The 16,241-nt window shown below is 31.9% G+C and overlaps 1 protein-coding gene across 1 annotated transcript in view; it reads right to left on the bottom strand.

The window, feature by feature from the left end:
* LOC149064675 (calcium-activated potassium channel slowpoke-like) overlaps positions 1 to 16,241 on the bottom strand; it is a 245,649-nt gene that overhangs the window by 88,174 nt on the left and 141,234 nt on the right. The window contains exon 8 of the mRNA XM_089255428.1: positions 7,020 to 7,111. Within this exon, the coding sequence (XP_089111554.1) occupies positions 7,020 to 7,111 (92 nt within the window). The remainder of the gene's footprint in view (positions 1 to 7,019; positions 7,112 to 16,241) is intronic.

Below are 16,241 nucleotides of genomic sequence, written 5' to 3'. Positions count from 1 at the left end.
ATATTCATTGAATTTATATGCAGCAGCTCTTATACGCAATGCAAATTAGGTCAAATGTGATCATGAAATTATTGGTTGCAAACTAACCAGAAAAAAAATATTCGAATGGACATGCTCTTTACTAGTGAAAGACGTCACTTCCAGTGATGATATATTACGTCACGAACAACCATGTCTTGTTTAAATTCACTGGAATCATATTTATCTGAGGTAAAACACGTTCGATCCAAAATCCGAAAATTTCTAAATAAAAACTCATCACTCACTAAATCATGCGCAGTATATTGTCATTAAATTTAAAATATGCATTTGGCCCTGCTTAGATGAAGAGAACACAAAGAAAAGTAACTATAATGGAGAGAGGAGGGATGTTAGATTCTGGCCGCTTACTTTTGGTGCCTGTATGAGACTAAAGGTATCCCTTCACTTCAGCCAAGTACAGCTCTCGAGAAAAGTAAGATGAAAGAGAGTCATTTTAAGTACATTTATTGTGATTATATTTCGCGAGCTTCAGGTGATTCAGTTTTTTTTGATGGCAGACTTAGACGTGTTTGAGTCAAGTTCTTGTTTCATGATGCGGGGAAAAATTGGAATAAGCTTCATATGATCTCCACAAACATTATTCTAATTTACGGATTGTTCAACGTTCGGACCCAGATAAATTCTCGTGAAACTATTGCTTGGCTCAAAAATGCTTGTCCAAAAGCTTCTCGAAGTAACATAACGGGTTCTGTTACTGTTTGTTCCGAAAAAAAAATAAGAAAAAAACCTTTTGATATAAACACGTTGTTTTATGTCTGATATAAAGGGTGCATAGAAAATTACCTTATTCCCTTTATCCTGGAATAATAAACTCGCGAACTGTTCATCCTGGAAAAAAGTTCTTTCATTGGAAAAAAGTATCCAAATGACGTGTAAACCATGTGACGTGCAACACGTCATTCATATTGCAAGGGGTTGTATAATTAATAATATAAAAAAGTTAACTTTTTATTCGGTCACTCGTACTAAAAAACACCGTTAGAGAAAGCTGTTGCCCTGTCTCTCCAGAGTCTCTCCCCCTAAAAAAATTATAATCTTTTCAAGTGCAATATTCATTAATATATTTGACTTCAAAAATTGCTAAAAAAAAGAAGGAAAGTGCCGCATAAGCTAACGGACAAGCTCATTCTTCGCTCCGTATGCTAATCTATTCCTCATTTTCAGCGGTTTTCGAATTCAAATATCTAAGTGAATATTGCACTTGACAACATGGAATTTTTTTTGTTGGGAGACAAGGCAACAACTTTCTCTAATTGGGAAGGGGGGGGGGTTAAAACAGGGCGTAGCTGTATAAAAAGGTAATTTTCTTTTATTTTAATAACTATACAACGCTTTTGCAATATGAATGATGTATTTGAGATCCACAAATTATTTGGATACGTTCTCCAACTGGAAATATGCTTCTACAATCAACGGTTCGGGAGTAATTTCATAATAAATGGAATCTTTCCTATGCACCCTATATAAAAAAAACTATGATTGAAGGCTCTCGGAAAAAAATAATAATAATTCACACTCTCTACAGACATATTCTAAATGATTTTGTTTGACCAAGTAATGTTGAGGATAGTCCTCCTGTACATATATTAACAAACCTTACATTGATACTAGTAGGGGGAAAATTTAGCTTCCCGTGATTCTTCGAATGAGCCAACTAAGTGAAAAAAGGCACATTTCCGGCTTTACACAGTCCAGATAAAAAAATGAAAATAATTAACTTAGAACTTAAGTACTTACTTTATAGTAATCCAGAAATAATTAACTTAGTTCATTAAATATCCCCCAACGTTTCTAAAAATTAATACCTTCAAGTTTATTAATAAAAATTCATAGAAAAAAGTATATAAATTTTTTTTTATCATTCCCTATTATAATTACGAATTAATGTTTCTATTTATGTAATAGAAATTAAGAAATAAAAATTTCTATCAATAAACGTGCTAAAACTATATATCAAATCATTATCTTCATCTGAAACTTATCATTCCGCTTATTACGGGTGAAAAATACTCGATATAATCTTGTGTTTCACTGTTTCTTAATGATCTGTAAAAACAAAAATAATAAAAAAAAAATAAAAAACCTGAAAAAAACTTTTCCTTAAAAACGGCATAACGATAGCATTCCACGTCACCATTTAAGAAGTTTCAAAACAGAATAGAAGAAAGAAAATAATTTTGTTGTTTTTACAAAACAGTCATAAGAATAGGAAATCAAAGAAGAAAAATGATAGTAATGAAAGAAAAAAAATATTTCATGATTTTTTTTTTTTTGGTTTTTTTTCATGAGAGATTTGAAGGATACACACATACACGCAAGCACAATACAATCATCAAGCAGCGGGAAAAATTTGCACATGAAACAGCACCAAAAAAATTTTAATGAAAAAAAAAAATTAAATTAATGAAATTTTTTTTCTTCTTCTTAAAACGAACCAAAAAATTTCCATTAAAGTGCTTAAAACTCAATTTCTTCACTCGATTCATTAAATACGAATGATTTTCCTTTTTCTCCTACGGCAATTAATTATTATTCAAAATGGAGTATTCATGATAATGAATATATTTGTGTTTCAAGAACTAAGGTGATAAGTGATGTTTTTTGTAATTGAGTATTTTTTTAAGGGTTTTACTTCCAATTTTCGATTTAATTAGTCGAGCCAATTAAACTAATACTCTCTGGTATATTTTATTATTACTTTTACTATTAAGAGCATGATTGAAATTGAAATCATTTGGTTATCACCAAAATATATTTCTTACTCTAATTAGTGTTACTTCGTGTTATTTTTTATATTCAGAAGGCAATTATTTATTTTTCGGTTCTCGGGGGATTTCACATACGTCATCACTTTGTTTGCAATGATTTTTTAAATGCATTTATATTTGTGCATAATTAATGAATAATTGAATCAATATTTACTTTGATGATTTGATCGTGAAATACATGCAAAGCAGAATAGATTGTTATATGACGGACTTGACATTAAACCCGTGTGTAAAATATAGCTAAAACCCGAGCTGTAATCCTGAGTGACATGGATTCTGCTTTACTCGTCGCACAAATGCTCTATGAGGTTTAAATTGGAGGAATTTGCTGGCCGCTCTGGATGAAATTTTCCCCGAATGCTCATCATACTAATTGCAGATAGTGGCGGACTCATGTATTCAGCAATAGGATATTGTGATATTTTCCCATCGATAGCGCTGTTATTTTGCCGGGCAAAAAGCAAAACTTAATAAACTAGAGAACACGGTGTTCCTTAACATTTTTTCCATCATGCACCCATTGTGCGATTCAATTTATTTTTCTTTGAATAATATGTTGTCTATTTGTTGAAAATAAAGATTTCTTTATAATTAATAATCGCCTTCAGTTGTAGTAAAAGTCGTAGATTTAAAGGATAATTAGAAAATTAATTTGATGAAGTAATAATGGACACAGCTGTCAACGCAGGTTAAACTTACTGTACATGTCTATTTTTAGTGATTTAGTGACTAAATTGTGAATTTTCACTATAATATCTTGAAATTTGGGTTCGTCCTTTAAAGAAGGAGGGTTGATACATATTACGACTAACATTCACGAGATTTTTGGTTTTTTGTTTTCCCATCAGTAAAAGTGGTGGAAACACCATTAGGCAAAAGTAGGTGATAGCGAATGGATGATAGAAATGTTTGCAAAGCTGTCTTCCCTAGTTTCGGATATGGTTCCACCTGAGCACACCAAAATTGTTCTAAACAAGAGTTTTGAAATCCCATTTGAATACTTGAACTGGCTCGCATTTCACAATGAAATAACTTTTTACTAAATTATCATCTTTTATATAATCAAGATCGAAAGAAAATGAATATAGTATCACGTAGCAGAGAAAGGAACTTTGCGAAACCATTTGAAACCTTCAAAAATAATTGTGTGCCTTGCAAACCCCTTCAAATTGAGAATAATACAATTTTGCGCAACACATTTCTGCGAGCGAAAACTAAAAACAAACCACGGTGTCAAAATGTAGATGGGATTCTCATATTTTTGAATTGAAAACTTCAATTTTTTTGAATAAAATCAGTCAGCATGTTACCTTTTTTCTCCCGTCTCTCACTCCAGAAATGCCTTCTCGCTTCCCTATTTAAGAGCCACTGATCTAGAAAGCTGATATAACTGAGTGGGGATCAAAGTGAGTTTCAAACACAACAAAACGGACTAGAGTAAGGGGTTCTAGTCTTTCTGTGTTCAATGGACCTTTCATGTCGATAACGTGAAGTCCACAACCCCCTGGTGGTAATATAATTCAATGACACCTTTGAAAAATAACATCCAACGTACTAAAATCTCTCCACCGACCTCCAAGGGGCCCATGGCGCAAGAATACCTGGTTTAGATCTCCCGCCTGTCTGTACACGCGTTGCCAATAGTCACCATCGATATAGCTTCATGCCATGCAATTTATGGCCTTTTCAAATGGGCGCTGACTCAAACAATGATTTCCAATTTTAAATAGTTTGGAGATCAGGAGACTGGAATTCTGCACGATAAACGAGTTGAATTTTCCGTTCAAACGAAATTACTAATAAGAATTCAAGAACCTGGAGGCTGACGCATTTTTTTGTCCACCAGACTCAACCATGGTATTCCAAAAACATCAGTCCTTTTCTCATCCCTTTCGGGAAAAGCCCCCCGGCCTTGGACTGCAAAGCATCTTGTCAATCCTCTACAGTTCAGAGTTTTCAGTCTATCTCTAGTGCGTAATAAATGTGCTCTTTCCAGCAGAAGTATCAGCAGTTGTAACTTTTTTGTCTCTCGCGACTGTTGTGCTGACAATTTGCAGCAATTCTTGACAAATCGAGGAGCAACTGGTTCTCATTATACAGGGTGTTCAGGAAAACTGTCAGGAAAAAATTGCAGTGGTGATAGTACCTATCGAGACGAAGAATATTTATAATGAAACCTATGATCACAATCCAATCAGAGTATCAGAAAAGCGTAAATTGTCCACGCTGAAGTTTGAACAGTGAAAAAAAAGCGGCATACCAAAGAAATCATAAGTTGCACAATTCAGTACTCAGCGAAAGACTCAAAAGAGATTCCCAGTGGCATCAAAAGTGTCGTTTCACGGTTCACACGGCGAATGAAAGACTGGCGCACCCTATCGTAGACTCTTGGTGTCGTATCCTACCAATCATGTCCACTGCAACAAGGATTCTTGCGACGAGATCTTCTGAAGAGTCTACACAAATGCTCTCATGTTCCTCCTAGAAATCCAGTAGATTTAAGCGTGGATGAAATGCCACCGGTTCACCACGTATTTATAAAGGCTACTACACACTAGTCAAACGTGGTTATGAATTGACATTTGTCCACGTCATGTAAGAATAGCGTGTAGCGGCCTTAAGTTTTGTTTTTTCGATACTTCGAGTGGATTGCGTCCGTAGGTTCTATTTTATACGAGCCATTTTTTTGTATAACTTATCCCGCCTATACTTTAGAGTGGGTTTATTTGGGCAATCGACTGTAGTCCTAATCTGACAAATACATACTGTCGCGTGAAATGATGGCGATACTCTGCAGCAACTAGGGTCATGTTCATAAAATAACAATTTTTACAAAAAATCGATGAAAATTGGGAAACAACAACTAATCACATCAAATTCGAGGAACACAATTTTCTTTAAGATCGATCGATGAAGATTCAGACGAAAATGGCTAATGCGCCCCATGGTAGACTAATCTAGCATTCATTACTTTCCCACGTGAGTGTCATTCATCATCACTTATTGTCATCTATAAATAATAATCCCTAGAGCTTTGTGATCATCATTACAACGACTGGACTGGATGTGTGTTATGTTTTTGTCTACCATTGACCCGTAATTAGAGTAATCAACTTTCTTTTGGAAAGGACAAGCCTGTTTATAGGCAGATAGTTGCTACAGGGTGTGTCAAAAGTTCGTTAAAACTTTAAACTAATTGAAAACGAACAAATGATGACAGAAAATTATGGTTCGCACTTTATCAGAGGGAGTTAAAAAAATGTTTACGCGAAAAAAGCTACAAAAGTTGTTCATGTGTCATAGACGAACATATGGTAGGCCCTAGGCCCATGGTAACGGTGATATTGTACCGTTCTTGAAATTTTTAAAACTAAAGTATATGCTTTTTCCTTTTTCTTAAATATCCACCATTTGCAGTGGCAACACATACATGGTGATTTCGTGTTTTCCCAGAAAATGTGAAATATCATGATTTTGAAAATACAATATTTTAGTTTTTAGGATTGTAGTGTCATCTGTTAACGAACTTAATAATTAATTTCAAAATTCTGTCTTCATTCAATTTATTTGAGGCCATTGCAGCTGAGACGATTGCATGGATTTATCGTTAAAGACCCGATGAATTTTTGCGCTATGACGCATCTCGGAATTATTGCGTAAAAATGTAAAAAATCGTGCAATTATAATATCAAGAAGACTTTCTAAATTGTTTAGAACACCAAACTAGTTTAATCTGGAATTTAGATGGAAATCGGGATAATTAATTTTAATATCACGGGAGGAAGATAAATCTTCGAGTTTTAAGCACTTTATGCTGAAAAGATACAAAAATTAAAAAGTTCATAATTAGGCCATGACATGATACAAAAATCAAAATAAAAAATAGACATAGGCTGGGGCAATATACAGACAGCAACAAGCAACAATACACAGAGCACGTCAAGCAGGCAAAGAATGCACTAGCGACAATCAAAGCGAGCAACAGCAATTTAGCCGTAAACAGCGCAAAAAACAAAGAAATATTGCTTCATACGAGCTCAGAGAATCGTATATATTCTTTGATAAATTATACGTAAATATGTATTTTTTTTTTTTCGGTACGTATATTCAGCGTTCTCATACAACAGCATGATAACAACGTGCAGAGCGTTATTGATATTAATAATTATTATCATTAATTATATCGCATAGCATAAGCGTGGTGAGTACCTTTTACCATGTTCCTGTCGGTACTCCCCGCCGTATTTAGGCCTACTCCCGACTAAATCTATGATCTCTGGGATGCAACTGGCAAAGACAGCCTAAAGGAAGGGAGGGAAGGATCATATTTTTTTTTTGGTTTTTGTTTAAATTTTATTTCGTCATCAAGGAAGGATTGAAAATAGGTAAAAAAAAAATGTTGGAGGGAGGAGATGGGAGGGAAACAATAGAGAGAGAAAGAGAGATAAAAAAAAATCTTTTTATCAAGACTTGAATTGAATTAGATAAAAATATTGATAAGGAGAATTGAAAAAAAAAATTGGATTTTGCCAATAAAAAGCGATAAACTAGCGATTATTTTATTGGCTCCACTAAAAACTTGGTAATAGAAATTAAACGCCTGAAGGTATTAGTGTTAATGGACGTAATAATAGGATTTATATACATTTTATTTAATTCTATTTATATTTCTCACGTTCTAACGTAAAATCTAGTTTTATTTACGGGATTTAGAGCTAACCGATAATGTATCCTTTGGTCATCACACTTTTCATGAAGTCCTGAATCTTTATTCGAACCGCTCAACAGTTTATCACGAGTATACTCGGGTGTCGCGTTCATGTCCGTCGTTACACAGGGTGTCCCATAAATTTTTAAATAGTTTAAAAATTCATAAAAGAATTCAAAAGCTGATATATTTGAATGCGATTTGCAAAACTGTTATTCTCACAAGGGGGGGGGGATTTTTTCATTTTAATACAGGAAAAGAAATTGGTTCAAATTTTAAATGATAGAGAGCTCTGCACGAAAGCAAATCTCTGGAAATATGCAAATCAGAGTCCTGTGAAATGGAGGTTGTACGATAGAGAGCTCATTTCTGAACTTCCCTGTCACTGGCGCTTACATAAGGCACTACCATTGTGATGTAGACATTGATGGGTAAAGCACTACTGGGTGAACTTGTTCTACTTTAGCCACGAATCGCCGGAGTGTCGTTTCTTTATTTAATAAGTACCAAAAATTTATCGATTTTGCCGGTAATTATGCATAATACCTAAGCGTCGCGTCGTTGGTAAACATGATACATCGTACTATACGATATATTATACAATGATAATACATGTATTTGGTCATTATATCGAAGTACGATCGTATAATAATCAATTTATCACATTTACCGTAACAAAATATAGGCACTAACGTATTTATGTTGTCAGAGTTTTGCTTGTTTCGTGTTCTTGCTGGTGCTGCCATCTGGCTTCCATATTTCTGAAGCGAAGATTGTAAATGTTTGAATTTTCATCTTATAAAGGGCTGCTACCACCACTACTACTACTTAAACGTACGTGCACCTCGCACACATTCCGCTACGGAATTTCTAACGAATCGGTACATGCCCAAATGTGAGTGTACGTTTTGTGAACCTAACGTGAAGTTTATTTCTGTGTAGCGCTTGTTCTATATAGTCTTGCCATCTGCTATCAATTTTTCTAACTGTATGAAGGGCTACTGCAAAAAATTTGTGAGTTTAATAGTGCATTCCTTGAAAAAAGGGGAAACGTTCGACATGACAGATTATGCGAATGAAAATTTCTATTTATACAGCAGTCATTGTTGTCATGATTTATAAATTATGGGAAAATAACATCATCCCTAAATTTCAGCGAAAATCACTAGTTAAGTGAGCACTCACTAGTTCAAGTAAGCTACGCTAAAGAAAACGGAGCAGTTCGATAAGAAAATCGGGACTGCAAAAATTACTTTGAGACCAGTAATGGCCCAGGCTCTGTCCCTTAGGGGATAAAAAAAATGCAAAAATTACTAGAAATTATGGTTACAGTGAAATTTGTCTAAGACGGACACTGTATGAGACGGAACCCTGTTTAAAAAGGAAACAAAATATAGTCTGTTCAATGATTAGTGCTTTGATTCACACCTTCATAAAACGGAAATCTGTCTGAAACGGATCATAATTTAAATCTCTTGACGTTCCATTTCGTACAGGTTTCACTGTATATGGGTCAGCCTAGTTATTCCCGTATAAATAGAAAATTTGAACATTAAAACCATGCGTGGTATCACTGGTTTTGATATGATATAGCCAGGTCATATCCAAAAATCGAAATTAGATTTATCTAAGTCTGAGAGTCCGTATGGTCGTCTTATTGAGAGCGTTAATGAATAATTTCTGGTATTAAATATGGGCTTTGAAATCCCTTTCTCGGAACTGCAGTTGCAATGTTAATTAAAAACATTAAAAAGACTTTGTAATAATTAATAATTGATGAAATAAAAATTCGTATTGTTATCATCCGAAAAAAATATATATTAATTTCACTTTGAAATAATATTTTTTTTTATGATTAATTAATTAATCTTTGATTATTAATTTTTAATAATTTAATTTAATCATAAATTTTTCTTTGAATGATTCGGTAATTAATTTAGAAGTTTTTCATTACCGATTTGAATTTAAAAATGAGTAATGTTCTTCAATTACTATTATTACTTTATAAACTTGACTTTTATTTAATTAATGTGATATAACCTTAATCTATTAAAAAAATACATTTGATGGTTTATTAAAATAGTTTTGATTAAAATGATTTGATTAATAAAAGTATAAAAGATTTATTTCCTTATTACACAAAATTAATTTACTCCAGCGGATTTCAATTGATCTTTTTTTAGGTTTCCTTTTTATTAATTACATGCATAGGCCCATAACCTGAAAAATTCTCGTGGAATCTTGAGCCTGTTTCGCATACACAAAGAAAAAACCAGCTTCATTTTTTTAGATCATTTGGTGTTAAATTCAACACGAAAAACTTAATTATACAGTATAATTTCACTTGTATGGGAAATTTTCAATATTTCTTAACAACTAGTTTGCTCTTAATTTTTATTGTTAAATAAAAAATTTTAATCACGGAAAACTGTATTTGAATACATATGATGTCATAAAATCCATTAATGAAATTAATTGAAGACAATCATCATTATATTTCCTGTACAATATCTTCTAAATTTCATGAAAGTCACTTAAATTTCACGTAGAAGAGTAAATTTAAATTCAATAAACAGAAATGTTTTTAGTGGAACCAATTTTTTTTCTATGAAAGCAGTGAAAAATAATAATTTTTAATTTCGTTTTCGAACACTCCGTATCTCTCTGGAGTGAATATAATGAAAAAAAATAATAATAAATCAAGCATAATTAAGGGTTAATGAAATAAAACAAAATTATATGGGAACAGTGGGAAAGGAGAGCTAATGAATGTCATCAGGGAATAATATATAGTTAATAATAATAAAAAAAAGAATAAAATAAGGCTTTTGTTAACAAGCATTATCACACTAAATGCAAAATTAACGTATGGGAAAGAGTCAACATCATTATGAACAATAATAGTCACAAGAATATTATTATTATTGTTAAGTTGGGGAATGAAAATAACAATCATGCATAACTTCACACATAAATAATGATGTTTATTCAAATAAAACACATTGATAGACTAAAACAAAATGTGATACAGATGAAATTGTTCAATGTTATTCTTTCCAACTGATGAACTAATTGAAAATGAAATACATTTTAGAGCTAATGTTTGAAGATTATTTCTTGAAACTCTAAAATACTATGATGAGGAAATTAAATTGGATTCATTATAAAAATTTATTGAAATTTCTGTGCACGACTGTTTAGAAGAGGCATTAGCGAAATGTATAGCATAGCCATGAATGTAATATTGATGTTATAAGTCACAATACAGAAAGAAAAGCAATGGCCATCGAAATTCGGGTATCGGGAGAAATTGATATACATTCTTGTTTTCTAATGTCCAAATGTTCACTTTATTGAAAGAAATGATCGAATCGTCAGTTTTAGGAAGGGAAGTTTTTGTCTGAAGCAAAAAGCTTGGAGATACAAAAAGTAATTTTGTCTCATTTTCGGTTTTTATTTCCTTCTTAAAACTGACGATATAATTTCAGGTGAGAATTTTATTTTATGAAAATGTTTTTTTTTCAGGTATGGAATTTTGGAAATTGGTTGAAATTAGGAATTCAGCAGGCATTTTTATTTCGAATGATATCTATTAGATAAAAAAAAGAGAGGTGAGAGGGCTGATTTTACTATCTCTAGTGAATTGAGATGTGCTGGAAGTCCAACTTTGGTTTAATATACAGTTAATACTGACAATAACCATGAAGATCATTAAAAAAATTCTTTTTTGATTGTATATATTAATACCTCGTCAAAATATCAAAATAATATCAGTTTTATTCATACGGTGATTCAAAAGTCAAAAATATTTTAAAAGCTATATTTTTTTGTTTCTGAAAAAATATGCATGTGGCAACAAAATGAGAACAGATAATCATGATACAACATCAAGCTATATTTAGAAATAAGAAAGAATGTCCACTTCACTAGATGTCAGTCCCAACAAACAATTGAGAGAGAATATTACATAAGAAAAAAATCCTGATTAATTTAGCGTCCGTTTGGGACGTACGTAGGGAGACCATATTTTCTTCAGAAAAATACGGAATATTGGGCTTTGAAATACGGGAAAGTACGAGACGATGTCAATTACCGTCAAAAAGGGCACCAAAATCAAGCACAGTTAGCTAACTTGTGTGGAAATCGAAGAAAAGTTGTCGATCGTGGGAAATGAAGCGCCACTTTTGAAATTGCAATGAATTAAAAAAAACATGACGAATATATGCGAGATGAATATTCGTATTTGTAGTCTTAATTATCGTAATGCACTTTCTGAGGTGGGGAGATAATTTTAATCGTTGATTTGAAGAATAAAAAGTCAAGTTGTCTTTGTTGAAAGTACGTGAAAAATCGGGACAGCCAGAAAAAAAGAAAAAAAACTGGGTCTGTCCCGGGAAATACGGGACGTATGGTCACGCTAGACATCCTTCATCGTCAATGTAGTGCTTCCTAGTAGGCATAATTTTTACTTATTTTGAGATTTAAAAATAAATAAGGTAACAATCATTATTTTTATGCTGGTGCTTATTTTGTTGCTACACGTTTATTATTTACTGAAATTCAGCGTTTCAAAATGTTTCCTGATCTTTGAATCATTCTATGCTTCAGAATTTTTTCTCAATCATCAGAAATATTGTATTTTTCCTATATAGTTCTTTATGAACACATTTAACAATGCTTTTTTAATGGCCGTCCGCTCTTCATGAAAAGATGTAGTCGATGGATGTTTCAAAATATTGTTTTTCAATGATCAATGAATAGCTCCTAAGATTTTTGCACATTTTTAGTGTCAGAAAATACAGAAATGTTCCGGGATTCCAACATCAGTGAATGTGGAAATTCGTTTTGTTTAAAAAAAAAATCACGCAATACTCGCGTAAACAGTTGTGTGACATTAGTTTCTTTAGTCCCGTCATCAATATAGAATAAAACTTAACTTGTGTGTGTGACGAGATTCAATGATGTGATAAATTATTACAGGTTTGAAATAACTGTAAGATGACTTGCAATTATGAGAAGAGCCCATTTCATGAGTGAAAATTAAAATAAGACAAGACTAATATCATGCCCAGCCGCTAACTTTAAAGAAAATCTGTGCCGCAAATGGTTAGGAATGATCAAACCTAACAAAAATTCCCATTCTAACTTTATTCATTCACACATATACTGGCTTCTCATATTAATTATATCATATAATTATTTACCTTCCTCCTCTATTTATAGTATATAAAAGTCTCTAATTTCGCGTTATAAAATTTTCCAAAAAATACGGGACATAAATAATTAACATTTCATTTCTCTGAGTTAGTATTTGCTAGAATATTAAATTGAAGGGAAATTATTCACTTGAATTAATATTAGGATAATTCTCTAATATTAATTATTTTTTTCAATAGGGATAAAAAGAATGATTCTCTTCATTACTTGTTCCCTTTTGATTGTATATTGCCATTTTAATTTCTGTTTCTGTCTGTTTGCTTAATTTTCGTTTATTAATGTCATTCTAATTTTTTTTCTTCTATCTATTTAACTTTAGTTTGTAATCATTTGTTTAGTTCTTGTTTTGTTTATCTTTTTCACCTTTTTTTTTGCTTACCTACTGCATATTTTTGTTTTTGTTTATTCATATCTTTTTTCTTTCTTATCTATTCCATTCTTGTTTTTTGTTAGTTAATTCTATTTTTTCATTAGTTTACATAATTTTCATCAATTAATCTTATTTTTTATTACTTTATTTTTATTAATTAATTTCATTTTTTTAAATCAATTTTATTAATTATTTTTATTTTTCATCGTTTGTTTTGTTAATTTATTCCAAATTTATTCATTTATTTTGTTTCTGTTTTACTTTTGTTTACTTATTTTACTTTAGTTTTCTCTTTATTTGTTTTACCTTTATTTTTTTTAATTTTAACGGAAATGAATTAAATCAAGACTGTAATGCATTTTCTTTTCAATAACTCTGGGCAGTTTGCCATTAAAAATAAATAAAATTCACAGAATTTATAAACAATAACTTTTAACTTTCTTGAAAATGAATCTTTTTTTCGAATATTTGATATTTCATAACATTTCTTAATAGGAAATATCCAGAACGATTTTTCATTCGGATTCAGTGGTAACTATATTGTTTAAACATACTTTGTTTTACATTTCTTTCTTTAGCTTTTAAAGAAAAATTAAATTTCATCTTATTATGCGCAGTTCAAATTGTTCGTGAAAATTCATGTTTTTGTTTGAGTTCTTTTATCTGTTTTTTTAAATTTCTCTACAATATATTTTTTTGAATTTTAGCTTTAAGCATGAAGTATTTACTCGAGTCACAGAGAAAGTGAGAAAAAAAGAAGAAATTGGAAAATTTTTCCTTGGAGCTTTTACTATTTTCTCATTTTATTCCTCACCTTAAATCCCGGCAAAACAGAGTAAGGATTTGTCGCAATTTGAATAAAACATGGAGAAGAAAATCCCTGGATCGTTGCCGCCTACGTATTTCCACAAAACAGGAAGAAAGTCACCCAGAGGGGGAAAAAAGAGAAGCCGTCCTTTGAATAATTTCTTTTCCATGTTTTTCGCTCAAAAAAAATTTTTTTTTTTGCAAAGAAAAGGCGTTCGAAATGACGGAACAAGAAATTTCTGGGAAACAAAAAGACCTAAGGATCAATAGCCGTATATCTTACTTTAAAATGGTAATTTTTGAAAAGGAGGAAAAAAATTATTTTGAATGTTTCATTCTGGTTCGCAAATTGTTCGTGTACATTAATTATTGCGATTGGAAAAAATAACGTTAATGACTTGAATTCTGGAGGAACCTTTTCCTTGATATCGTTATGAATTAAACATGGTAAAGAATGTGAAGATTACTACAGAGTGTTAGAACATAAGAATATTTATATTTTACTTTTTAACGTAAAAACTTCTATTAAAATATGGTTTTACATACAAAATGATTTACATGGGAGGGAAGATTCAGAGAGGAGGAAAAAGAAATAATAATTATGATCGGATAAGGGGGAGATGCTTCTGTGGAGGTGTGCAATGCAATTTTAACTGCAACTGTTGATATGACACGAGACAACATGCCTCCTTACAATGCACAGAACAGCGTTTCTCAACGTTTTTGCCGTAACGGAACCCTGATAACATCCATATACAAGGGAGAATTGAAATAATATCGATATCCTAAAAAGTCAATTAATATCGATATCCCTAAAACTTAAGCGATGTCGGTAACCTGAGCAATAATCCAATATCGATATCCCTAAAAATTACGCGATGTCCATAACCTGAGCAATAATCAAATATCGGTAATCCTATGCAATACTAAGCAATATCGATAATCCTATTTAATACTCAAGCAATATCGATTATCCTATGTAATACTCAGACAATATCGATAATCCTGAGCAATATTTAAGCATGGTCAATCACAAAAAAAGTGAAACAGTATGTATATCTCGAGAGAGTGAAGTAATATAATTAAGTAAGCAATAATCGAACAATATCAATATCCTAAAAGATTGGAACATCGTTATCCTAGAAATTCACTGATGCAATATCGATATTCTCAGGGATAAATGAAGCAATATCGATATTCTGAGGGATAAATGAAGCAGTATCGATATTCTGAGGAGTGAGGGAAGTAATGTCGATATTCTGAGGAATAAGTGAACCGATATCGATATTCTGAGGAATAAAGTGAAGCAATATCGATATTCTGAGGAATAAGTGAACCGATATCGATATTCTGAAGAACAAAGTCAAGCAATATCGATATTCTGAGGAATAAAGTGAAGCAATATCGATATTCTGAGGAATAAAGTGAAGCAATATCGATATTCTGAGGAATAAAGTGAAGCAATATCGATATTCTGAGGAATAAAGTGAAGCAATATCGATATTCTGAGGAATAAAGTGAAGCAATATCGATATTCTGAGGAATAAAGTGAAGAAATATATTGCTAACCCTAAAAAAAATCTTTGGAGCGCTGTCGATATCCCGAGGCATTATCCCAAGCTTTTTTCAGCGCGACCCTTTCGGTAAGAATTTTACTGGTGACCTCTTTCCGTTTTTTTTATGAGAAATTTATTTGTGCCCTCCCCTTTCTCTTGATGTTGTAATCAATTCAATTCAAAGTACAACAGTGACTGACTGCACTCCCCTCCCCCATTTGCTAGCAAATAATTTTCTTGAGTTGCTTCTTATTGTTTCTATGTACAAAATGTAAATTTATTCTAACCATATATGTTGATTATTGTATAGATGTAGAATTTTATTATATATTATGTGATGCATATATATACATACATAAGTTAAATAGCGTATCCCTTTCAGACCCGAGCATTCACTTTTTGTAATTTTCAAAATGTTTTTGCATTTTTGATGCTAAAATAAATGCGTTAAAAATATAAATGTCAGCAAATCTTTATTTTTTTATTTTGTTTTTGTGAAAAAATAATTCACTTCACTCAAATTTTTTCAGCAAAGATGATACAAGGTATATTCATCTTCACATAAAATTTTTTCCTGAATTTCATTGCTAAATTTTATGTAAAAAAGACACTTTCCCCAGAGGCGCTTTCTCCTTTAAGCCATCTTAAAAACTCCCTGAAAATTCAATTTCAATTGCTGCCCTCTGATGAAGGCACCCCCCCCAAACTTCATATTCACCGTATCTCTTACTCAAAATATAGGTTATATCGAGAGGTTAGCGCGCCAACCTCTC

This window comes from Pholcus phalangioides, unplaced genomic scaffold, assembly GCF_987345545.1.
Source record: "Pholcus phalangioides strain wild (caught in Gottingen) unplaced genomic scaffold, Ppha-v1.0 ptg000042l_1, whole genome shotgun sequence".
Taxonomy (NCBI): Eukaryota; Metazoa; Arthropoda; class Arachnida; order Araneae; family Pholcidae; genus Pholcus; species Pholcus phalangioides.
Note: the sequence above shows the minus strand (reverse complement) of the source record. Positions and strands in the feature narration are given on the sequence as shown.